The sequence below is a fragment of the Leuresthes tenuis genome, unplaced genomic scaffold, assembly GCF_036924035.1.
Source record: "Leuresthes tenuis unplaced genomic scaffold, fLeuTen1.0.hap1 SCAF_10, whole genome shotgun sequence".
NCBI classification, from domain to species: domain Eukaryota; kingdom Metazoa; phylum Chordata; class Actinopteri; order Atheriniformes; family Atherinopsidae; genus Leuresthes; species Leuresthes tenuis.
The window spans coordinates 13,884,735-13,908,823 of NW_027325364.1; the positions used below are offsets into that span (position 1 = coordinate 13,884,735).

The window sequence follows — 24,089 nt, forward strand, 5'->3', positions numbered from 1 at the left end:
GCTTCTGTCGTGACCGTGGAGGGGGGAGGCAAGAGGGGGAGGAGGAAGGGAAGGAAAGGCAGAGGAAAGAAGAAGTTAAGGCTCATCTTCTATTAAGTTATCCCAAACTTATACGGAGTCTGGCGAACGAAGACATCGACGTCGTGTCCCGCTTGCATGATACTGAGCTGAAGTTTGTGCAGCAACAGCTTGGGGGGAAGGAGGGGCAGTCGCAGGAAAGGGAGGAAGAGAGCTGGTAAGTTGCTCGTTAAAGTTGACTGGCCGCACTTTTACGGGTAGGGGGGGCTGGCATGGTGAACAGTGTGCGTGCTGTGGGCCAGTCCCGCAATTATTATACGTAATGAAAGTTTTCTGAACACTCTCTATGTTTCTGTGGCGTGCGCAGGGGAGCGTTGTTCTGCGTGTGTATATCGTTGTGTTTGTGTGATAATAGAGTCGATATGGTGTGGTTGTTGCCTGTCGGGTTGATAGAAATGTCCATTATCAGACTGAGCTGTGCACACATTAGATAAATGTTTAACTTGTGCGCGTTGTCTTGCTGTCAGACGACTTTCTTTTTAAAAAAAAAATGTCTCGAGTTCATTGTCTGGGTCTAAAGTCCCAGAAGCTTTGAGTGGACCAGCCTAATTGTAGCATCTGTTAAAGTAGTTGGGGTTGAAAACAAAACAAAAAAAAGAAAAAGAAGAAACGATACCGAGCTTAGAAAATAAATTTAGATCAGGACATATGTCCAACTTTTTTTCATCGTATACTTGATAAGTCAGTATCCTAATATGGAGTCACAGCTGAAAAGACTGACCCATGAGTCAGTGATGACAAATAATTGCCATTTATTGTACAAAAGTTATACAATTCTGTAAGGTTCCATCTTCTCCAGTGTCCTATTCTTGGTTTTATATGACTGGAAATTGGATTGAAAAGGGTGAGAACAGGTGGCAAAGTAGTTAAGAGAATAACTAATAGCGAATTGTTATTTGCTGAGTGTTCAGTCAGTGCTGAGAAATGATAAGAGTTACCCGAATCATTTCAGAGATAAACTTTAACTGTTGATGTAATCAGACGTTTCGTTCAAAGAGAGGGAAAAAAAAGATTATTCTGTTGTTTTATATCGTTTTGATCTGAAGATATGTCTTCTCTGACACATTTCCTGACAGTCCAGTTGAGCAAAGCGAGGAATGTTGCGACACCATCAACGGCTGAGCGCGTCACATGGAGTCTTTAGAACCTCCAGAAAGGCTGAATGTGAACTCAAATTTTGCGTATAACTTCTGATTGGATCTCCTTTATTAATCTAGCGACAGACCCGTTAGTCTTGGCATTGTGTTTGAACACTTCTTGAGGCTGGAAGAACAGACAAAGTTCATGTAGAAACATCTGAAGCTTTGAACTCTGAACACTGTCAACATGTAAATGCTCCATTTCCAACCCAAGGAAACATCTACAGCCTGCTGAGGGCCATCCAGCCATGTTGCCTGATCCAAAACAATAATTAGAAAAACTAATCAAAGCCTCATTACGCGCAATGATAGCTTATTTTCAAAGAATTCAGTATTTCACGTTACCCAATCTGTAACCTTCCACGTGCCGTAAGTAAACTTCTCAACACTGGTGTTTTCTAAGCTCTCTGTTAAAAGGTCCTGGCTCACAGCCGAGGTAAATTTCTCCAGGCTGTAGTAAGTTCTCACTCAGATAAGCTACAGAGTCTATCAGTGCGCGCACACACATAAATCTGTACACAATCTGGAAAAAAAGCTTAGTGGTGTTCTACTGTTTCTTCCGTGCGAAGCGTATCCCTTGGAGACCAGTCATCGAAACGCACCTCAGATGTGTTGAAACAGGGTCGCTGTGACGGAGTTAAAAGTTCAGCGTGAACGAGGGGGAAGGACAGATCCACTATAATGGAAACGCACTGAAGGGTATGTGGGATGATTGAGGCGACTGAAAGCAGTGGGCCCGGTGCTCTTATCAGGGTCAGCCACACCGCTTCAGACCAGCAGCCCCTGACATGATATTAAATGCTGGAAGTTATCGCCACTGATATAATGCAGGAGAGGAGAAGGTCTAATCGACAATAAGAAAAAAAAATAAAAAGAGTTAGATTCGCACACATGACAGCAGCCAGACAAATAAGACGCGCAGCTCCGTGTGCACGCGCACACATAGGAGGGTCGGACAGAAGGACATGCCAAGACCCCATCTGTCAGTCAGAGCCCAGCGCCACGGCCTCGCTGTCACAACACCGGCACACTCTAAAGTCTACTTGATTAAAGTTGGGTCTGTCCAATTCTGCTCGAGCCCTATCAGTCACAAGGGAAAAGTTCAGCCCTGAGTGACGGGACGCGGTGACGTTTGATTGTTGTCGCCTCACTCTCGCACACAGGTGTGTGCACGGAGCTCCCCCCTGAGAAACCCACGGCTCATCCAGTCTTGTTTTTTTTTTTTTTTTTCAATTTATTTTCTCGCGAGCAGCGCAAATATCAGCGTTGACCTTGAATTCGTCTCGTAATACTTGAAACTGTTGCTACTGACGAAACACGGCGGTGAGGTGAAGCTCTTGTAAACACGTTGAGTGTTGACAGGAGGTACAGTTCTGTGTGGGTGACTGGCCATTTGTCGCAGGGGGTTTGTGTTGGCTTTTTTCTTTTGGTGTGTGTGTGTGAGGGAGAATTTGTTCTGAAAACAAAGTGTAGGAGTTTGTTTTTGAGGTCGTAGCGTGTGGTCGTCCATCTCTACCTTTCAGACAATGGGACTGAGTTTCCTCCTGCAGGTCTGGTGCTGCACACTCAGTGCAGTGCGTCCTCGAAGGCTTATCAAGTGTGACGCTAAAAATGAGATGCAATGCTTGCTGTCAAGGGTGCTTTGACTGATCGGGTTTCGATTCCTACTGGTCGATATACGTCCTAAACTCGTCCTAAATTCGTCCATATCAAGCAAAGCCTATTAAAGGGCAACACTAGTACTCAGAAGTGGAATTAAGTCAAATGTCAAATCATGACCTCTTCACTGGATACTTGTCAGAGAATGTCTTTAAAGATAAGACTCTGTGGTCCTCTGTTGTGTGATGTATATGCAGCAGATAAGTGCTCATGTACGTCATTATTTAAGCAGAATGGTGAGACTGTAGTTTTTGAAGGTCCCTCGTCTTGCAGATCAGGGTAGTTAATGCAGTAGCTGTTCAGCCAAAACAAGGTCGCTCCTTTAGATTACCCCCCCCCCCCCCCCCCCCTCATAAAGAACAACAGCAGTAAGACGTTAATCATTCTGGAACAGTAAGGCACGACGCTAATTTTACATCCAGAAAACAACGTCTGAAACGCAGGGTTCAAATAAATGCTGTTACTTCAGCAGCGAAATATGACTGAGGGTCGCAGCAGCAAAAGGATTCATATTCCACCCGACTGTAAAATGTATGTAATACTAAGTTTTTTCTAATACTGAGTCTTTCCACAACTTGTTGATGATGACGTTAGTTAAACTTGTTGCTATAAGTCGGTGCGCCTTGTTCCTTTTCCATATTCCAACCTCTTCATTGTAAGGCTTGATTAACATTCATGGTAGTCGAGGGCTGACGAGCAGTTTGTGTCACGCGCACCTTGGTGTGACCTTGTTTTACTCTGTGGTTTGTTCACCATGTATGTTATTGTTTGTTTGTTTAAAAGCAGCCATACTGTAATTCTGCGGTGTGAAGTTGGCTATGTGATAGATAATGTGTAAACCAAGTCTAACGTGCCTGAGTGATGCAACCGACGCTTTAGACACATAAGTGGCAGTCAGAAGTTTCTCGGTTTAACGGGGAATGAAGTGATGAAATAACACAAACCGTTACAGCGAGAGGGAAGTTGTGAGTGGAAGTTGTACAGTAAGAGGAGCCAGGCAGAGGGTAGCAGGAAGGGAATGATGGAAGGAGATAAAAATGAGGGAGTGTGGTTAGAGGGGGGGGTTGACACAACCTAAAATAGCCAGCTCACATGTTTGCTGTGTGCGTAGTGAGCTATGAAACCGAGAGGAAGACGTCCTGCTGCTGAATGCCTGGCTAATCTAATGTTCGCCCTCAGCTTAATTTTTGCAAAGTCGAGCGCCGTGTTTCTGTTTGCTTGTGTGTTTGCACTGCCGAGTTGTCTCTTGTCAGTTACTCTTCTCCTCCTCGCTGTTCTTTCCGCACTCTCAAAGTTGTTCATCAGTCTCTCTTTCGTCTCCGTGATGTGAACAGATTTGAAGTTGTGCCGCCGTATCGTAGGAAAAGGTCACTGCCTAAGCTTGTTAACTCATCTGCGTTAATTTTTTTTGGCTTAGTGTATATACAGGGTCGAGTTAGGCAGGTCAAATCAGATTAGACGCGCACACACACGCGCGCAGACACACACGCGCGGCCATACAGCGTAAGAGCAGACAGCAGATGTGGCCCTGCAGCATGTGCATTAGATCCCGAGGCCTGCTTGTCTCTGATTGTTTCATCTAATAAATCCTGACTAGATGCAGCTTCCACAGACTTCTTCAGCATGCGGAGAACCCTTTCTAACTGGCGCTGGGCAAGCTGAGACAGAAACATCCTACACATGCAGTCCTTTCAGTTAATTCCTCTCATTCCACAGGGTATGTTTCAACATGCACGCTGGATTATCGCTCTTCTCCTATCACTGTCTTTCTCTCGCTTTCCGTTACTTTCTCTGACTCACTGTTGCTCCGTCTGTGTCTCTGTGTGCTTAATCAACTGTTCTGTTGATATCAAGGCGGTCCCATGATCCTCGACACAGCTGATCCTGAGAGCAAAGCATGCTGGGGGGGTCAAGTAGCTGCGAGGGCGGCATCGGAGCCCTCTGTAATTGGCTCCTTGTGTTTATGTGTGTTTGTGTACCGTGTGCTGATGTGCACTGTGGTGTTTTTAGTGTTACAGACTCACAGCCAGCCTGTGGTGGCCGATGGAATATATGGTAAGACATTCAAATGATACAACCAGCTAATAAAATTTTTAAAAAACGCACTGTGCCACTGTGGCAAAGGAGTTGCTTCTTGTCACTTTAAAGTAACCGGAGCAGTTCCAGCGCTGATTCACATCCGAGTTAGGATGGAGGCAGTTGTTTCAGTTTCGACCACCGAAGCTCTGGCCCTGAAAAACCGCCGCACTAGCACCAATCCATTAACATGGATGTGAAGAAGAAGCAGGGGTGTGAGCACATGAGCGCAGCGTTGCTCTCGTTTCACTGCCGTTGAATGTTTTCTGTATCGCTCGTCACACAACGCTCCACATAGATCTGCACTGACAATCGCTGTTCAGATCAGCTGGCATTTAAAGAGCTCGCTGGAAACGGCTTCTGGAAAATACCGGTTTACGACAGTATTTTCATAACAGTATTTAAAAAAAAAAAAAAATGTTCTGTAAAGACTGCAGTTTGCTGCGAAAAACGAGACAAACTCTGCAATCTGAGAGGATGATATAAAAGAGGAAGAGAAACTGCAGTCTGTACCCATGCACTGTGGTCCTCTGCTGAAATTAAGAATACAGTGGAGGGAGGGTCAAACGTGTTAGGAAAGACATTTAAAATTCCATAATGACGTGGCTCTTTGGCTGCAGAAAACCAAACCACTTCTTAGCTTGAATCAACTCAACCCGCTCGAGCGCCAGCCCTGAACCAGCACTGGAACTGCTTTGATCAAAAAGGGGTCAATGTCAACAAAAAAAAACAACAACTCAAGTTTAATATATAAAACAGCAGCTTTTGAAGAGAATGAGGATTCGACTCGAGGATAATTTAAAGCTGTGGGGCTGCATGATTACAGCAAAAATCCACAAAACTGACTCAGGTTTTAGTGGGAGCCCGATAATTCACTTTGATTCATTTCTCATTATGTCAGTGAGACTTTTTAAGGACTTTTTAAGATGGGTCATTTATATTTGTTGTAATGTAACTTTATTCAGCTGTGAAGTGAGGAGACTTTTTTTTTTACATTAAAGAGGATGATTATTCGGCAGATATTGAACTGAATTTTAATTTTACAGTTTGTATGTGAAATCATCTTGATATTTTTTCCCTGCAGCAGTTTATAGGGCATATTTAAGTTTGTCGTGTCCATTTTTGGACAGCATGTAGCCGTGCATGAGTAATCATGCAGCCCTGTGTATGTAAATTTGTGGTTATGCTCAGACTACACTGAGAAACCTTTCTTTTGGGTACTCAGATAAACGAAAAGCAGTCTACAGAGCTGCTGAGTAAGGGTTTTTTTTTTTTTGGCTGCAGGTTTGGATCTTGTTAGACAGCATCGCATAATTGTCAAAAAGGGAAAATGATATTCTTCAAGCAGGAGTTATTTACACCAATAATATCATTACCCAATATGAGTTATAGCTGGATGTGCCTTTTAAACTGTTGGGTGCAATCTGTTCACTGGTCTTATATAAATCCAAGATGGATCATGAATTAGAAATGCAGGATTTCTGATGAACATTCAGTCACCCCTAAGCCACAGTGTGCCGTGTGTTTCACTGGTTGTGGGCACGGTGCAAGCTAATGGTGGAGGATGCTGTTTTCACTATTCCTCGCAGCAGTCGCCACCAATCATATCTGTATATGGTGATGGATGTGGCCCTGTGCAGTTTCCTGATTCTTGCCTGAGCACACTAGTAGCCCACATGATGACGGTGTAGTGTTCAAACATAGCACTGCAGGGATGTTGGGATGTCATTTGAGGACTTCTTGCTATCCACTCTGCCGGGTTCCTGTGGCACTCTACGGGTGGTTTCCTGTGCTTTATGCAACGCTGTCTTCTCATCAGATACGCTTGAATGTCGGCGCTAATCTGTGGGATCGCTGCTTTCTGCCTTCCTGTTCTTTCCACTTGAGTGCTGAAGTCATGTAGCATAGTGAATATTTATTAAGTGGATGCAAGTGTCCTTTTATTTTATATTATTTTTAGTTTGGCCACTTCCATCAAGGTTACATAGAGTGACCTCATGTTACTCTGTACTCTGTGTAGTGGTGGACGGGCTCCTGTTTCTCCCCCTCATGAACTCTTTTTCTCAGGTTACCAAACATGACTAAGAGAGGAGTCTTGAATGGAAAACATGAACGACCCAGCCTCTCCACATGTGCACAGCTTGAACACACATACACCACCCCCCCTGCACTCCTGCTGCACTCCTGCATTAATGTGCAGGAGTGCAGCATCTCAGTGTGCATATACATGTACACTGCTAAATGACTCTGGCCGCAGAGAGGAGATGGGGGGGAAGGGGAGGAAACAGGAAGGAGGTAGCATGGGAGAAAAGGAGGTGGGGAGGGCACATACAGCGGCACACGCTTGTGTGTGTGTGTGTCTGTGTGTGTGTGTGTGAGAGAGAGAGAGAGAGGGAGAGAGATGATAAGAGAGGAAATGGGAGGCAGCATCACCCACCCAGACTGGGAGAAGGGGAGGGCAGACAGCATGCTCGTCCCTCTAACAGACAGAGGTGGAAAGAAAGTGGGCATGAGAGACAGACGTGAGGGGAGAAGTGGAGTACAATGAAGGAGTGCCATTGTCCATCCAGGCAGCACTGCCATTTCACCATCTGCTGAAAGAGCCGGAGAGACAGAGGAGGAGACAAGAAGAAGAGGCAGCCAGACGGAGGAGAGGATAGATGGAGAGGAGCTGCCGGCAGTGACTTTGTGAATTAATCGAGCGGAAGAGCGGATCAGAGGAGAAGCACGTTTTTCAGGGAGTGGACGAGGGGAAAAGCCAGAAAGGGGAAGGAGAGGACGAATGATCGGACAGTCTGTGGCTGTTTAAACATTAATGTGGCTCTTGTGTGAATTTGGAACCCAGCTTTAGATGAATAGCCCTGGATTAACAACTGCATTCTTTATAAACCAAAAAAAAGGAACTACTTATGTTTTGCCATTCATTAAAAAAGGAAATAACAATATGGCAAATGTATTAGACTCACTTCATAGAGAAATGTTTTAAGTACTTCTTTCTTTGTGTAGATATAGACTCTCTCTCTGTGACTTCTGGTTTTCTATTTTTTATGAGCATAGGAGCTACTCGGCATGATGTTATACAATCCTCTTTGTTAGCTGCTGCACAGAATATTCAGGTTGTTTTTATGCAAGTTTTCTTAACATTTGTTGAATTTTAAACGTGGACAAAGTGTAGTTCTTGTTTATACAGTTAATAGACCAATGGTTCTTGTTGTCTGAAGGGTTATCAGTTTTACGTGCCCTATAAGGAGCATGCAGCCGACGCAAGTTGTCAACATTGATTGGGTTTTATGGCTGGCGCTATGCCGGTCAAACTTTGATCATTTCCTGAACCGTATTGATCTTTCTAGGAGTCTGTAGTTTTTCCTACTGTTGGATGAAGAGAAAAAGAAAAAGCTCTAATGTGGAGCCTTTGATTCAGCAGCTAATTGCTTGCCTTGTGATTTGACTAAGCCGTTATCTCTTTGAAGATTTCTGCTGTTGCCGGGACTTCTCGGCATATAGTCTCCGCAGGCATCTCTTTTAATGTCTGTTGCCATAGCAACGGGCGGCAGCTGCAGACAGTACGAGATGTAAAGTTCTTCTTCGCTCGTCTTCTTTCTAAAACTGGTGCTGTTCCATTAGACAATTGTATATATTTCATAGACGGAGCCCAGAACTCTTTATTAGTCCGTGGTTTTGTGAGGTTTTTAGAGTTCCTTTCTTTACCCTCCTCGTGGAGCTGTGTTTCAGGGTTATTCAGGTCACCTATTTCCCCCAACCCAGTCTGTGTGTTTGACCAGTTTGAGGCTTTTCAGACCATTTTATCAATGGCAGCAACTATTTTTACCAGTCAAGCTGATGGGCATTATCAGGCATGACTGGGTAAATTAGATTGTTGCTCTGATTTCACTTGTATATATCACTGGCTGCAGCTGCTTGGCCTCAAGGCCACTAATCACTAATCATAACAGTAGCTGTGCTGTTTTTGTACTGTCTCTTCCTTTTACTGTTTGTCTGTTGGTGACTCAGGATTTCTCTTCATGTAGAGGGTTATCTCCTCTGCGGTCACCTGACCGGCACTGTGTTATGTGCACTGAAACATCCCAGGGCCAGGGTTGACTCTGCTCAAAGAGCATTTCAGCAGCCCTTTGTTTAAGAACACCTGGGGTTTCCTCTAAATCGTTTCCATTTCTCAGTATAAATTTGTATCCATTTATACTGGATCTGTTGCCTTTTTGAAGTGTTAATCCTCCCTGGACTCAGTTTTAGTTTTATTAGGTGTGTGACAGACTGTTTTATTTGTTCTGCATGCCCTTTGATTGTCCAACTACTCTGTGTCTTTTGTGACTTTTCCAGCCATACTTCTTTACAGCTTTCTGGAGATCATCCCTGCCTGTCTGGCAGTGCATGAGTCAACTGGATCCTCCATGGTGCTTTCAGGCCAAGACCAGATGGATGGCTAGCTAGAATTGCTAGACAGTCCCTCTGTGGTGCTAGACTAGTGTAGGCGACTGTCCCTTTGCCATGCATCCAGCGCCCACTACAATCTTAAGTACTTCAGGCCTGGTGAAAAAAATCAGCTGATTTGCTTGGCATTATTGAAACACTGGTGCCGAATTTACAACCAAGTTGTCAAGACAAGGTGTATGATCTCAATTGGATGAGTAAAGGTCAACAGATTGTAAATATGACCTGTGCCTCAGCAGCTCTAAGGTTTAGGCCAGCCAGCTTGCTGCAGGACTGTAGGTGTAGCCTTGCCTCCTACTGAGGTCAAACTGTTGCTGACTGTTTCATTTGTGGGATTTGAGTCGCGAGAGACTGTTAATGTAAACAGACTGTTTGCCTTCTAGGTTGGACAATGCAGAATATGGGATATTATATGGTGTCTGTGCGGTAGACCTGAGACTTAACCTTCTGCTTGATAGGCCCAGCCTTAGATAAGGAGGCAGGCTGTCTTGCATATGACACTTTACATATCATATGTGGCTGTGTCAACACTCTTCTCTCAGGTACATGACTATAATCTGGGCTGGTTCATTTGGACTGGCCAGTAATAAAGTCACTGGGTGAGAACGGTTGTGCATATAGGTAACAGCATAACAGCAGTGAGCAGTTTTCATTGAGCTGCCGGGCAAGGGAGTTCATGTTGAATACTGACGACTCTCCATTCAGGGAACCCTGGGTTGGGAGTTCAAACCTAACCAGTCAGGTCTCATAACCATCAAAACAAGCCCATCGGTAGTCGTCAACAGCCAATGACCTACATTCTACAGCGTTACATCACCACCGTGCTACTGCAGTGTGTGTCACTGTATCAGACACAGACAGCATCTCAGACTCAACCTACTGCTATCTAATGGTGCTCCAGGAATGGTGCTCCCAACCGCAGTGGCCAATTTTAGGGAACACACTTGAACAAAGACAGGCTCTCTTATTTTAGCCATATCAGGAACCTCAGTCAGGAACGGGCTCAACTATAACAGCCCAGTCTTAATTACTAACTTTTTTTCTTCGGGTTTTCTCTTGGTGTCTAAACTGACCATGTCTAGCCTCTAGCCATCCATAATCCTTAGTTAGAGAGGCAAAAAGACAGGGCTCACAGTTAAATATTAGAGTGAGGGATCGTTAAACAGGACAGCCTGGAGAACGGGCGAGCTATCGAGGGAGGGGGAGAGGGGGAGCGAGAGATCATCTGGAAGAGGAGAGAGGAAGTAGTGGCGCGGGAGAGGGCGGAGGCGTTGGAGAGACAGAGGTTGGCCGAGTACATTGTGTGGAGGAAGAGAGAGGACTTCCAGGATAAGAAAGGAGACGGAGAAAAGGGAGGAAAGAGTAGAGGGACGGCGAATGAAGCTTCGCCAGAAGTAATCTGGAAAAGGAGAGAAGAAGAAGAAGGAGAAACGGGGAGGGAGAGAGCAAGGGCCATTCAGAGAGGACACGAAAACATTTGGAGGAAGAGGGAAAGGGAGTAAAAAAGGGACCCGGTGACAGATTTGAGAATACGATGCACACGAAAAGTAGGCATTAAAGAGAGTGAACTGCTGCCAAGAGTTTGAGACTAGCCATACATCAATAAGTCTCCTCACTCTGCTTTAGCAGCTCTGGGCTTTACTGAGCTCTGCAGGTGCTTGCTGTATTATCGACCAGTTGAAGTTGTGTATGATGTGTGCTTCACTGCCGTGTTAATGTGCACAGCCCCTCTTGCAATCCCCTCGTTGGCTGCTAATAGGATTTTTATGAGCCTGTGTCAGGCAGGATAGAGCTGCCAAGGGGAGCTGCTTCACACAAGCACACGCCAGGACACATATGCACAGATAATCAAAGAAGCATTGTGGGCAGGGAAGGTTTCTACCGGCTCACACATGTAGACACATAAGCGCGTAAGACACATGTGAGGGGGGCGTTCAGAGAAACAATCACTTGTGTTGGCTCTCCATGGTGCTGGCAACAGCTGAATAACTGGCCCTCGCTCAGGGGCGTTTGAACTGGGACAAGATACTCACAGATATCGTTTTACATCATGGCAGAACACCAAGATGAACACTCAGCGGAGAGCTAAGAGTCAGTCCCAGAGAACTCGGAAAAACAAAAAGATTACAGAAGAACTGCGGACAACATGAGCTGTACTGGTGCTCTAAAACCCTTTTTTCATCTGTATTCTACCATTCTCTGGAACACCCCACTTTTCCTTGGCACCTTCGGTCATTCTGCCTTCACTGTGGATAAAGCTGTTTTTGAAGCAGTTTGGTTTTGGCTGCCGGGTAATGAGTGGAGGATAGACAATCAGACAGATGGATGGAGCGCAGGACAGACAGATGGCTGCATGTTCTTTAGAGAGAAACTTTGAATCGTGAGACAAAGACACTTCGACGTAATCGCTACAGCCTGTGTGGACCTGCAACGGCATAAAAACTCACACTGCAGATTCATGATGGAGCTTGTGCCGAAACCCAAGTACACCCACATTCGGAGCGATTCGCTGAGCTCAACCGATGAAACAAACTCGAATCCGTCATCATTCCCTCCTTCCAGCCCTGCCACCCCTTTAACCCCCTCCCCTGGTTTACCTTCTTCTCTCTCCTCCTCGTCTCTTACACCCATCTTGCCCCCCACTTCTCCCCGTCCAGCTGAGAACAGCCCCACCACCCTCTGCTCCTTTTTCCCTAGGATGAGATCCCTTCGTCTGGATGTCTCTGCCAATCTTCTCCCAGGACTCAAGGCCTCAAGCAGGTCGCAGCAGGCTCAGCCGCCTGTTGAGTCTTCTGGGGATGACAGGAGCAACTCGAGCTCCTCCCCTCCTCTTCATCAACCTGTTCCCCTCCTAACTGCTCCCTCTCCCCCTCCCCGACCTCCTCTGCAGGACATGAACCGGCTTGGAGGGGCGTCCAGGAGGGCACGGGTGGAAGGAGGCCAGCTGGGAGGAGATGAATGGACGCGCCATGGCTCCTTTGTTAACAAGCCCACCCGTGGCTGGCTGCATTCCGACAACGTAGTTAGCACCACTGGTGTTTCCTACACTGTACGGGTAAGTGAGTGTCGCATTCTCACCAACCCATAGTTTTAATACAAAAGTATGCATCTCATTATTCAGTCTGTTGTCTGTAGGGGAGCATTTCTTTCTTCCTCTGTTGTGTTGTTCCATTGGCCCAATGGGACTGTGGAGTAGGAAATGTCTGATGTTAATGTGTTGCCTTCCTGTTTCCTGGGCAGTACATGGGTTGTGTGGAGGTGCTACAGTCAATGCGAGCACTGGACTTCAACACCAGAACTCAGGTCACCAGGTGAGCACACCCCACTCACCTCTCATAAGTCTCTGCTTGCTTGTTTTCTGTCCTACCTCCGCTCGAATTTGCTTGCTCCTTTTTATGTTGTTGATTGTTTTGGTTTCTTTGGTTTTCCTTTGTGCCTGACTGTGCCTGCTCATATGTGTGTATATGAACCCTTGCTGCTCACAGAGGCCCTAAATTAGAATGTTCTGGAATCCTGGTGGTTTCCTTCTGGTTTCCGTAGTGATGTTTGTTTCTGTGGCAAAGACGAGAGCAGTTGCCAAGGACGATAAATTCTCCCTCCCGCTGCCAGATCTCTTTTAATCCACATAAACGTGTATCCAGGAAGGTGTGAGGGTTAATGACATCATTGCCAAGCACGCTTGTTTTTAATGTTTCAGGGAAGCTATCTCTGTGGTGTGTGAGGCAGTACCCGGAGCCAAAGGAGCCCGCAGGAGAAAGGTACGTACTACACAGCCGCACAAACCCGCACACACCCTTACAGAACATTATTTATTTATAAGGCTTAAGTGGACAGCAGTGGGAGGGTTTTTCTGGATGAGAGCTGGATATAGCTTGATTGTCCACCCTGTGGTCAGTTGGCTGTTCCGTCACAGGCTCTCCTTCACAGACACATGCACAGGATTATGCAGCTATCCATTTTAAAACATTGCATTGACTTTCATTCATTTGTGGACATCCTAACCAAAGCCTTAATCCTAACCATAACCTGAAATCGCACTTTACTTCTAAACTTAACCAGGCCCAAACACACATTTTCATGGCTATCTTTATCAAAACAATTGTCATCCGCCTTCTATGAACTTAACCATTCCAAATAAGCCTAACCACTGCCTAGATGCAACCATATCCATAGCTCTAAAACCAAGTCTTGACTATTAAACATATATCCTCACTCCAATGGTTCGAAGCCAAAATTTGTTTCTCCCAAAGATGGTGGTAAAACTACACATTGACATACTACTATAGTACTGTACTACTTGATTTAGGCTGATTGTACACTTCTGTGGTTAGAGGGTTACTCGCAGGTAATTACCAATCACTTTGGTTTCTCTTCTCCCTCCCTCCTGCCTCAAGGGAGGCTTCTGTGGAGCCAGTGTCAGACTAAAGCAGCACTACAGATTAACAGACACAGCCGCCAGTCTGCAGTTTAAAGACTGTGCACAGTATTCCTGTAAAACTAAAAACATCCACCCAAACGGTCTATAAAACAGGTGGCTAAATCCAGCGGCCTGCTGCCATTGCAGAGTTTGACCGAGGAATGTCTGGCAACAAAATACAGTTATAGAATATAAACTAGAATAGATTACCATACTCTAGTCCCTCTTAATTTGCTGGACTGAGGTCAGTGTGGCAATGTGCGAGGGTTCTTTTCTGATGGTGCTTTTCTCACAGCACACTCCAAACACTATGGAACAAACGTGGATGAAAGCCATGAGAACATGAGGAGGATCGGGATAAATGAGCTGGCCCAATCGTGCTGGCATGGTCTCTGTGACGTTCTCGGACAAGCCTACAATATGTGAATTGTGCTATCTGTACCCCATTTGTCACAGTTGGCCTCGGAGGCCGGATCATTTTCACAATTGCAGCTGTTCTCCCACTCCCACACACGCAACATTCCTCAGTGGACTATTATACTTTGGTGATATCAGAAAAGAAAGGGGGGGAAAAGACCAAACCTGCTGCTTTCTGTTTGTGCACCCTGTTTTTATTCCAACTCATAGTTTGTATGCCTCTCTTTTGCAGCCTTCCTCTCGCTGTCTGACGTCCATCCTGGGAAAGAGTAACTTGCAGTTTGCCGGGATGACAATCAGCCTCACCATCTCAACCAGCAGTCTCAATCTGCTGGCCTCTGACTGCAAGCAGGTTAGACTGAAATCAGCTTAGTGGAGACACTGCTGTTTTCTCAAAAGCTCTCTGGGTAGATCTGTAACTGAAAGCCAGGCAGCAGAGATGCACCTGATTGTCAAAACTCTCTGTTGTAGCCAGAGGTGTGTTTGTTGACTGGGAATAAGTAAACCTGGGGATCTCTCTTCTTGGGGGATTTCATGTGGTTTTATAGAGTTTACTGCTTATCACTCTGCGTCACCTGCCCCCGCTATTAAACCAGTTATTGTTTGTCACTGTATATCTCTGCATCAAGCAAAGCGAACAGCATCGTGGTACGAACCTGTGTGTGGTAGCCTGAACTTTGTAAATGGGAATATCTCCCAATGGAAATAAGCCTGTGGGAAAGAGAGCAGGTGAAATGTTGGGAAGGCTGTCAATGCCGATTACTTAAATTTCCCTGAATTATATGACAGAACTGTATCCAAAAAAAAAACCTACCCTGAAAACACTTTTCCATCCACGTAAGCATGATAGATGGGTTGTTGTTGGTAATCAGCATGTGGTGTAATATATTATGCATAATGTCCCACTATAGGTTTTTAAACTACTCCCTCAACCATTGTGTGAAAAGTCCATTACTTTTGATAAGCAACTCATAGTCAAAGTAAAATAATCTCTATTAACTTGTAGAACAAATTTGATCTTTCAGACCTTGTCAGAGTTCATACTGCGTTGTAATGTTTTATCCTTCTTATGTCTACCTACCTGAAGTGTAAATTGTGATCACTTTAGACTTTAAGCTATTCTCACTGCTTTTGCATTTGTATTGATAATGGAAGTATATTTAGTTGGAACAGCTGAAATGTTATAGAAGATTGAACCAGAATTAAATGAAACACAACATAACTGAATGTGAGCTTGTGATGAGAGCATTGTTATAACTTTCTGGAAAATTCAGGGATGCGCAGATAAACTTGGAGCATCTCCACTTTGTTTAATTTTCTCTGGATGCTGCACAACTTGTCTTCATTCTTGCGTTACCACAGGGCAGGATGTGATCCTCCTCTTAGACTGCTTCTAATGAGTTAATAGCCACTGAGCGATGTCTATCTTTAGGGAGATGGTATGCAGTTGTGTAGTGCATTCACATTAACACGTGGCACAAACAAGCATATATATCCATTCACAAAAGAAGACTTGGACACAGAATGCACATTATGCACATGGAGCATTAGCAAGTTGTGTTTTTCATCCATCATGGGGGCTCCGTCCCTACATTGTTTTTATCTCTGCTGCAGTTGACTGTGCTTAGCAGAGGAAAAAGCTTTTTCCTCAGGAATGATTCCATATTTGTTACTCCATCCACACACTTTCATTTCACATCCCACACACTTCATCTCACCCATGTGCTCTCCTTCTCTTTCTCCTCTTCTCTTCCTGTTCTCCCTTCTTTTTCTCCACAGATTATCGCCAATCATCACATGCAGTCCATCTCCTTCGCCTCTGGAGGAGACCCAGTGAGTCGTCCAACCCTCTCTCTCAGCTAAAATCTCACTCTGGACTTTTTCCATCTTTCTTCAGCCTGCACGTCCTTCCTTCCTGTCTTGAGTCCCTGTCTATTCTTATGAATACCACTTGCTTCATTGCTGCCTCTCTGGCTCACAGTCTCTGATCACATTAATTCATGTTGCCTCTTTTTCAGCTCGGTGTGTGTATTTAGCTTCTGCTTCGACTTAAAGACTTCAGCTTTTGCTTTAACCGCTCCCTTGTCTTATTCTCAGCCTTTCAGTCTAAATCCTTTCCTTCGCTTTTTCCTTTTATTGATTTTTCTTTTTCCCTGTCCCCTCCTGCTCTAACTGTCTTCCCCTGTCTCACTCCCCCAGGATACAGCTGAGTACGTAGCATATGTGGCCAAAGATCCAGTCAACCAGAGAGGTGAGCAGAATCAGCAAAATGACATCTTTATGGAGTAAAGAAAAAAGCAGAAATTCGAGCTTTGTTGCCTTTATGTTGAATTTTAACCACGATCCTCTGACACATGACTCATCCATTTCCTGTATTAACTCATTGCATATAGAAACAACATCTAGAATTGCATTTACAGCAAAAACTGCAAATAAATAAGACAAAGGATTTCCATTAGAATAGAAATAATTCTCATTAAGCAGATGAAAAAAAAGCTCCATTTCTCTTTATTCCTCTTTGAATTTGAAACGCCACGCAGCAGAGCTGAGACATTAGCAACCCAGTGTGCACAGCACAGGAAGAAATGGCACATTCATCGCTAAATAAGCTTAAAGGGGAACTCCGTTTTTTTTTTTTTTTAAACCTAGACCTTATTTCTGGGATAAAATACATTTATCTACTCACCAACCGTATTTTATGCCAGAAATAAGGTCTAGGTTTAAAAATACCAGAGTTCCCCTTTAAGTACTAACTTTTCTAAATTAATTTGCTTAGATGCCGAGTATGTGAGCATGTGGGTATACCACCCCCCCAAAAAAAAATACATTTATATTTGGTTTAAAACACAGGTAAGCTGTTTGAGCTTACTTTAAGGTACCTCCTAAAATTATATCAATCATATAATGTCTTAATGTGTGGTAAAACCAGAGCGAATGACATGGACTCTTACTGTCCAGCTTGCTTCAGCGAGGCACTTGATCAATATACACGTGCCCACATAAAATTTGTTCTCTGCCTCCACTTGAATTTATTTTTCTTACTGAGCGCTGGAATGCTTTCAAAGCCTCCTCTTCACTTCTTTGTGCCTCCATCATTGCAGCATGTCACATCCTGGAGTGCTCGGAGGGTTTAGCCCAGGAAGTAATCAGCACCATCGGCCAGGCGTTTGAACTGCGTTTCAAACAGTATCTGAAGAACCCTCCCAAACTGGTCACACCTCATGACAGGTAAATGTTAGATGTCAACCGAAAACAAGAGTTTGTCTTTGGACTTAGTTGGCTTCGGTATGTTTCCGTATCTGCTTCAGTAACACCCCTGTCTCTCGCAGAATGGCTCCATTTGATGGCTCTGCATGGGAGGAGGAGGAGGATGAGACTGCTCCTCCTCCTGAGGTCCCTTATTATAATAATTTCCCTGGAAAACAGCCTCCCCCTGGTGGACTGATTGACATGAGGACCCGCCCAGGAGCAACGCTGGTAAGAAAAATGCAGAAAAGAGGGATGAGATCTGCTCATAGATGCGGTTCAGTACATTCAAACACTGGTAGCTCTGTGTCTGAGATATGGTTCATTTGTAAGAAATTTGGAAACTGCATGTTGTTCAAAATTCGCAAATAAGGCATGATACTGAACTGTACCTGTGTACGATCAGCCACCTTCCCAAAATAGCACTGGCCTGCTTCCAACATAATGTTCAAACACTTGAATATACATAGTGTCAATGTGCCTAAATACAGCTGATACAGTTGCTTCTGCTGACTTTAAAGTCAGTACTTTTCCTTTGCTGCAGACTCAGCTCAGAAGTTCATAGTGAGCGTTCAGTTTTTCAGGGGCCATGTTTGAGAAAGTGGGCGACACTTGAGTAAAAATGATGTAATATCTCATCAGAGGTTTGCTTCCTGAATTGTGTACAACCACTGCAACTTTCTTGCCCAAAGAGTACTACACCCAAGTACACCTTACCTAAGTTGACCTAAGTTTGCCTCTCCTCCAAAGACACCGGTCACATGTATCAAATGTACTATTTTTGGCTAAGCACAACTCTAGTACAGTTAGTGGACTATCAGTCTTCGAAGCTGTGTATAGGCCACTGTATCCCAGCTGGAAATGCTCTGTTTATTACATAACATTACAGGACTTTAAAATGCTGTTAATAAGCCACAGTAGCAGTTTATTTCAGGATGCCCACATCATGCAGTGGCTCATTATTTGTCTGTGTGCCTCTCTGTTTGCAGCCCTATGGACAGCAAGGTCAGAATGACATTCACAAGCAGCCTCTGCCTCCTCTGCCAGGTGAGCTCAGTCTCTGCCTGTCATTATCTCACTTCATATATTCAGTACTGTGAATCTCAAAGGGAAGGATGATGGGTATTAGTCAAGGACACTCTGAGGAGATAAAACAAAGGTTTTTCCTTGCACCTTTTTGGATAACTAGTGATTGCTCTGTTCAGATCACTGTGCATTCTTAATACATTTTAATAGATTATACAAATTGTTTTGGGAATCTCTCAGTTAAAGGCCAAAAATAAAAAAATGAGCCGTGTTCAACCCCACTCAAACCCACAGACCACCTACAGTATTCCTTGTCTCTATCTCTCTTTAAGTGATTAAAACATCATATTTTTTATGTACAGCTTGTAATGAATTCTATGATTTTCTAAGATCTCTGTTGTGCTCTTGTGTGGTTTTTCTTTAGTGGGTGCCAAAGAAGGGGCTCGAGAGCTGTTTGATGACCCATCATACGTCAATGTGGATAAACCCCGTCCTCCACTTGCAGCAAATGGAAACGCTCACAGAGATGCATTTGACATGAGTAAGAATCCGCCTATGCTGTTTAGTTATTTAATATGCTGTGCATTAACTTAATAAATCAAGCTCAAATTGACATCTGTCTGCAATACAGTGGTACTGTGAATGAGTAGCTTGATGGGAAATTAAATAAGACAGGTTATTAGTTACAGGACTTCACATAAATGAGATACGTGGGTTGTAATCAAAATGACAGAAATCACAGGCAATTATGATGTGCCAATTTACGATGTGGAAATAAAATAAGGGTTGATCATTGCCTTGGAGATTAACAGTGGTTTGCACTGTACGTTCCATGCGACTGATGCAAATTAAGGAGTGGAGCTTTCCTCAGGGAGAAACCTTGGAGGAAGATGAGAGAATCTTTGAGTGTCTTTGTCCATTACAGGGGCAAATTTGTAAAGCATTACTGGTTTCCCCCACTGAAAAAATAGTCCATGTATAGTAGCTGTCACTCGATTCACAGCCCACTTTAAAGATGTCACTCTTTGCTGTTCTTCAGACAAAACTACTGGACCAAATGTCATTTGCGTTCCAGATAGATTTCATCTGAAAAGCACAGTATTACAAATGTGTCTTTATGTATTTTTCAAGAGCCATTTGATGATGCCCTGGGGGTTTCTGGACACGGCGGCCCTTGCTCAGTGACAGCAACGCCCTCTCTGGTGCAGCAGTTGCAGAATGAAATCTGGTTCCATGGGAGTTTAAGTCGCAGGGAATCTGAGCGACTGTTGACCCGAGATGGAGACTTCCTGGTGCGGGAATCTGGGACCACGCCCGGACAGTACGTCCTCACGGGACAGCAGGGGGGTCAGGCCAAACACCTGCTACTCGTCGACCCCGAGGGAGTGGTGAGTCACAGGGGGAGGAGGAGGAGATCAAAAGGGCAACAGAAATGTCAAAGGGAAGGGAGAAGCATTGCCTACAGGTGTGTAGACAGTAAGACTTCATTTTTTTTCGCCCCTTTTTTTAGGTGCGCACGAAAGACCATCGGTTTGGAAGCGTCAGTCACCTGATCAGTTACCACATGGACAACAGACTTCCCATCGTGTCAGCTGGGAGCGAAGTGTATCTGCAACAGCCAGTAGAGCGCAGGGCCTGACGCCACACACACACACACCAATGAAATACTCCACCAAAAATAGGCACACACTCTCACAGCAAATCGACGCGAGACACACACACACTGTCACATCGCTAGGGTACTCCTAGCAACACTACACACCACACTCCTACGGAACATTTTCTATGAACACGTCAAAATAAAAAAAAAATTAAAAAAGAAGAAGAAGAAGAAAAAAAAATATCACCAGTTTCTCTGCAAAATCACTCACTTGCTGCTGTTGCTAGATATTCGTGCTAAACTGTGACCTGCGATCCCCCATCGACCCTACAAACTATCAGGTGCATCCCTCCGACGCGGAGAAGAACTGCTTCAATTTCTCAGCCTACTGTGAACCAGGGAGGAGCCCTTTAAGAATATCATAACGGGGCGGAAAACAAATGCAATTCTTTTTTTTAAGACAAAAAGAACACACGAATATAAAAGATATAAACGTCACTTAGTGATACATGGACTCGTTTACTCAAGTTGTTGAACCGAAGAGGAACGTGAATGGACGTAAAGCCTGTTTCTTCGCTTGGGAGGGAAAATATTCCCTCATCGGACTGTCGCTGGAGCTTTTTAGGCAAAAGACTGGATGGAAAGAGTTGTTTGTTTCAGAGACTGCACCAGGCCGGAACTCTCCCTTCGACTGTCACTGGAGAACTTCAGCAGCAAACGTGACTCTGAGACAACTCTGGCTGGTGGATATGCATACGAAAGTTTGCTTCCTATCTTATTAGGAGGGCCGCCCCACCTCCAACCATTCCCTTAAGGACTTTTGAACTTTGACCCTTGGAGAAAAGCCTGTATGCAAAATCGGGACTGTCATGCTAAAGACCATCATATATATGTTTTGGGGGTTTTTTTTGTAAATCAGTCTGTCATCTTGAGTCTCATCACTCACTGGACATTTGGAGTACAGGAGGATCATAACAGCTGTACCTCCCTAATCCCTTTGCACACACAAATATAACACAGCTTTACACCACACACATACTCTGCACCTCCTGTCATGCCAAAGATCATGAACTTGGTTGCTAACTGCAGATAAGGAAGCCATGACAACAGTTATGAGTCATCTTCTTATTAAAATTGGCCTGTTTTAGAGCAGAGAAAAAGCAAAGTGGTTGTGCCTGGATCCAGTATATAAAAAAAGGAGCTTTTTAAAGTACACTGATGTCACCCACAGTCACAGAAACTGGAAACATTTTGAAAAGCATAGAGCAGATCCTTTTAGACGGTTGCTTTTCATTAACAACTTAGTATGTGTTTGCATTGACAATCTATGGGTTCTATCTTTTTGAGTGAAAGCAAAGATGGAGACACAATGAAGTTCCCTTTGCAAAAATATTGCAAACGTGTGTTCTTGTAACCGGTTGTGTAAAACTTGTGCATTGTGAGGGAGAAGTCTCATTTCTTTTTAAACTTTGTATGAAACAAACTGGCTCCAAATGACTAAAACTCACATGTTTGTGAGTGATGACATGTTTCAGCCAAATGTTGCTCCTTAGCGTGCCGTTTTCACAAGCTTACGAGGATCTGCAGGGAGATGTTTGCTCTCTTTTCTCCTCCCTCAGTTCATGATGTTTTTTTTATATCTTTTTAATTGTGCCTTGTTTCTTCGATGCAGTCACGTCACTTCAATGCAGTCACCTTATGTACTTAATTCAAATGTTATCAAATGCAGGAGAATCTCTTAAGTTCAACAAAGACTCTGCAAAAAGGACACTCCAAACCTACACACACCAACAGCTCCAGTGATGGCAATCTCCTCTGATGCACATTCTTGCATTCAGCTTCTAGTCACAGATACTTGATGTCACCGTCGAGGAGGGGGATATTTCCTGATCATCTGTAAATACCATGAATTGTTAAATGATCAGCTTATTGTTTCCGTTGTGTATTTAAAGACTTGTATGATGAGTAACTGTGTTAAGGGGAGCTCATTTTTAAAGCCAATTGAAAACCATCGAAGAGATTGAAGCCAAAACCTTGAAATATGAGAAGGGAGCTTTCTGTCCTAAAGCTTAACTGTCAACTAGTCATCAGGCGTTGAAGTGGGCTCACATGTAATCCACACACACACACACACACACACCAGAGTGACAGCTGGGTCAGTCGGACTCACACCCTGCCTGTTCAGTTTTTTGTGGGTCAGAAATAGGAAAACCAGATATTTTGCCATTGCAGTGTGTGCCTGTATTGCTGGAACACTCACTTGACTGTCTGTATCATTAGTGAACTGGTCCTGTGTTACCATTGTGCATCACGGTTGCCTTTGTTGCATGCAGATCCTTTCAAAAGACTTCGTGGTTTGTGGTTTGTGACGGTGATCGTGTTGATGATGCTGTTGTACTTTTTTGTGTTTTTGAAAGCCAAAGGTTCCTTTTGATTAGCGTGCACAGATATTAATTTTTACTGTATATTTTTCAGTTTTAATACCTTTGTTGATCTTCTGGGTTTTTTTTGGTTTTTTTTCGGGAAACATATCTGTTTACACCTGTATCTGAAAATATAGATTGCATATATAAATACATATATCATTCATCTGTTGCTGTGAGTTTGGGTTTTGCTATGAGCCAATCAAACACGCTAAAAAAAAAAAAAACTTTGATGGACAGTGGAGAAAAAAGAGGAAAGAGCAACTCACACTGCTAGAAAGTAAGATCACCTGCCACACGCTGTTGTGAACAAAGAGCGGGATGCAGTGGGGGCTGTATTGAAGCTACTGGAACGCTCCTGTTTGTGAGCACATGAAGCTTTGACACTGGGAAGCTTATTCAGGGATTATTAGAGCAAAGGCAGTTTTTGTAGGTGGGGGGTGTTACAACACAGGGAAACGCTGCACTGAAAAAGGTAAACAAAGTCTTTAATCAGTCAGTCAGTGTTTGAATCCCGGGAGGAGTCGAGAAAGTGCCCAATGTGAAAGTATGCAGCTTCCAATGTGTTCATGAGATTATAAGTAGAGGTAAAACCTGGCAGGGATGTGAAGCAGATCCTAGCTGCTGCTCAGGTCCAGTCTGATCCTATGTGGCAGGCATCCTCCTACATTTTCTCTTGCATAATTCTGCCTCGGTCTTGTTACTTCATTTGAAGACATGCACCCCCAGCGTCCTCTTCCCCAGGCCATGCCCTCCTCTTTGGGACAGCAGCTGCGGGACATGGCCATGGGTCTGGGGCGAGGCAAGAACTTCCTGGGAGGAAACTTTGCCTATGGCTTCGTCCAGTCGGTTAAGGAGTGCCTTTATTTTCTTCTGTGCTGCTGGTGCATCAAAGAGATCCTGGACTGACAGACTGCAAGAGAGTATATCAAGTGGCAAAAGATTGATTTTTCCCATTTATCTGTTGGCTCCCACAGTGCGGTTTCATCCTGCGTTAATTTAATCAAAAATGGAGTGTTTGATCAGCACGACTGGCAAAGCACTGGTAGGTTTAAACTCTGTTTTATGACTGAGATCATAGCAAAAGTAGTTCAAAGCTACAATTTCTCTCTCTCTCCCTCTCTCTCTCTCTCTCTCTCTGAAAACAGTATCTCAATATGTTTTCTAAACTATAGAATCATTTTTCTGTCTCTTTTTCAGTGTCTGTAAGATTCCTTTTTGAGGTTTGAGAAATCATACCTGCAACAGCTACAGATGTAAAGGATATTCATGGCAGGACTGGGTTCAAGTTTTCAGGAATCAACTCTGATGATCTGAGATTCCCAAAGATATGGCACCCTAATGTAAACTGTAAAAAAAAAAAACTGCTGTGGCAATGAATAAATGAGCTAATGAACAGAAAGTATTACCTTTATGTCTGGATTTTTGTTTCTTTTTATCTATTCATTTGAATGTTCAGATTCAACTCTCTCACAAAGTTTGGCAATTTAGAAGTGTTAAAGATGGTAATATTTTAAGGTAATTTAAATGACTTACTATTTATGTGATGAAGTTTGTAA

The 24,089-nt window shown here is 44.0% G+C and overlaps 2 protein-coding genes across 4 annotated transcripts; both read left to right on the forward strand.

The window, feature by feature from the left end:
* The first annotated feature begins 11 nt into the window (after nt 1–11).
* shc1 (SHC (Src homology 2 domain containing) transforming protein 1) lies at nt 12–22,701 on the forward strand. 3 transcript variants are annotated; one of them, XM_072394238.1, is made up of 14 exons: nt 12–235; nt 4,887–4,931; nt 12,292–12,456; nt 12,642–12,712; nt 13,099–13,159; nt 14,468–14,587; nt 16,015–16,068; nt 16,435–16,486; nt 17,337–17,463; nt 17,565–17,712; nt 18,471–18,528; nt 18,932–19,048; nt 19,639–19,895; nt 20,018–22,701. In XM_072394238.1, exons 2-14 carry the CDS (start codon nt 4,920–4,922, stop codon nt 20,144–20,146), a joined length of 1,371 nt encoding a protein of 456 aa, XP_072250339.1. In that variant the 5' UTR covers nt 12–235; nt 4,887–4,919; the 3' UTR covers nt 20,147–22,701. The 3 variants fall into 3 exon arrangements, with proteins under 3 accessions (XP_072250339.1, XP_072250340.1, XP_072250338.1); XM_072394239.1 differs by lacking the exon at nt 4,887–4,931 and having other exon boundaries at nt 13–235; XM_072394237.1 differs by lacking the exons at nt 12–235; nt 4,887–4,931 and having other exon boundaries at nt 7,207–12,456.
* An 85-nt stretch (nt 22,702–22,786) lies between these two features.
* On the forward strand, nt 22,787–23,932 carry lenep (lens epithelial protein). Its single transcript, XM_072394244.1, has 2 exons — nt 22,787–23,575; nt 23,731–23,932. The coding sequence occupies exon 1, from the start codon at nt 23,248–23,250 to the stop codon at nt 23,437–23,439; it is 192 nt and encodes a 63-aa protein (XP_072250345.1). The 5' UTR covers nt 22,787–23,247; the 3' UTR covers nt 23,440–23,575; nt 23,731–23,932.
* Nucleotides 23,933–24,089: the final 157 nt, after the last annotated feature.

Coding starts and splice junctions, on each gene's coding strand:
- shc1 (XM_072394237.1), top strand. CDS start 11,860: ATGATGGAGCTTGTGCCGAAACCCAAGTACACCCACATTCGGAGCGAT. Junction 14,588..16,014: donor TGGCCTCTGACTGCAAGCAG/GTTAGACTGAAA, acceptor TTTTCTCCACAG/ATTATCGCCAATCATCACAT. Junction 16,069..16,434: donor TCGCCTCTGGAGGAGACCCA/GTGAGTCGTCCA, acceptor TCACTCCCCCAG/GATACAGCTGAGTACGTAGC.
- lenep (XM_072394244.1), top strand. CDS start 23,248: ATGCACCCCCAGCGTCCTCTTCCCCAGGCCATGCCCTCCTCTTTGGGA.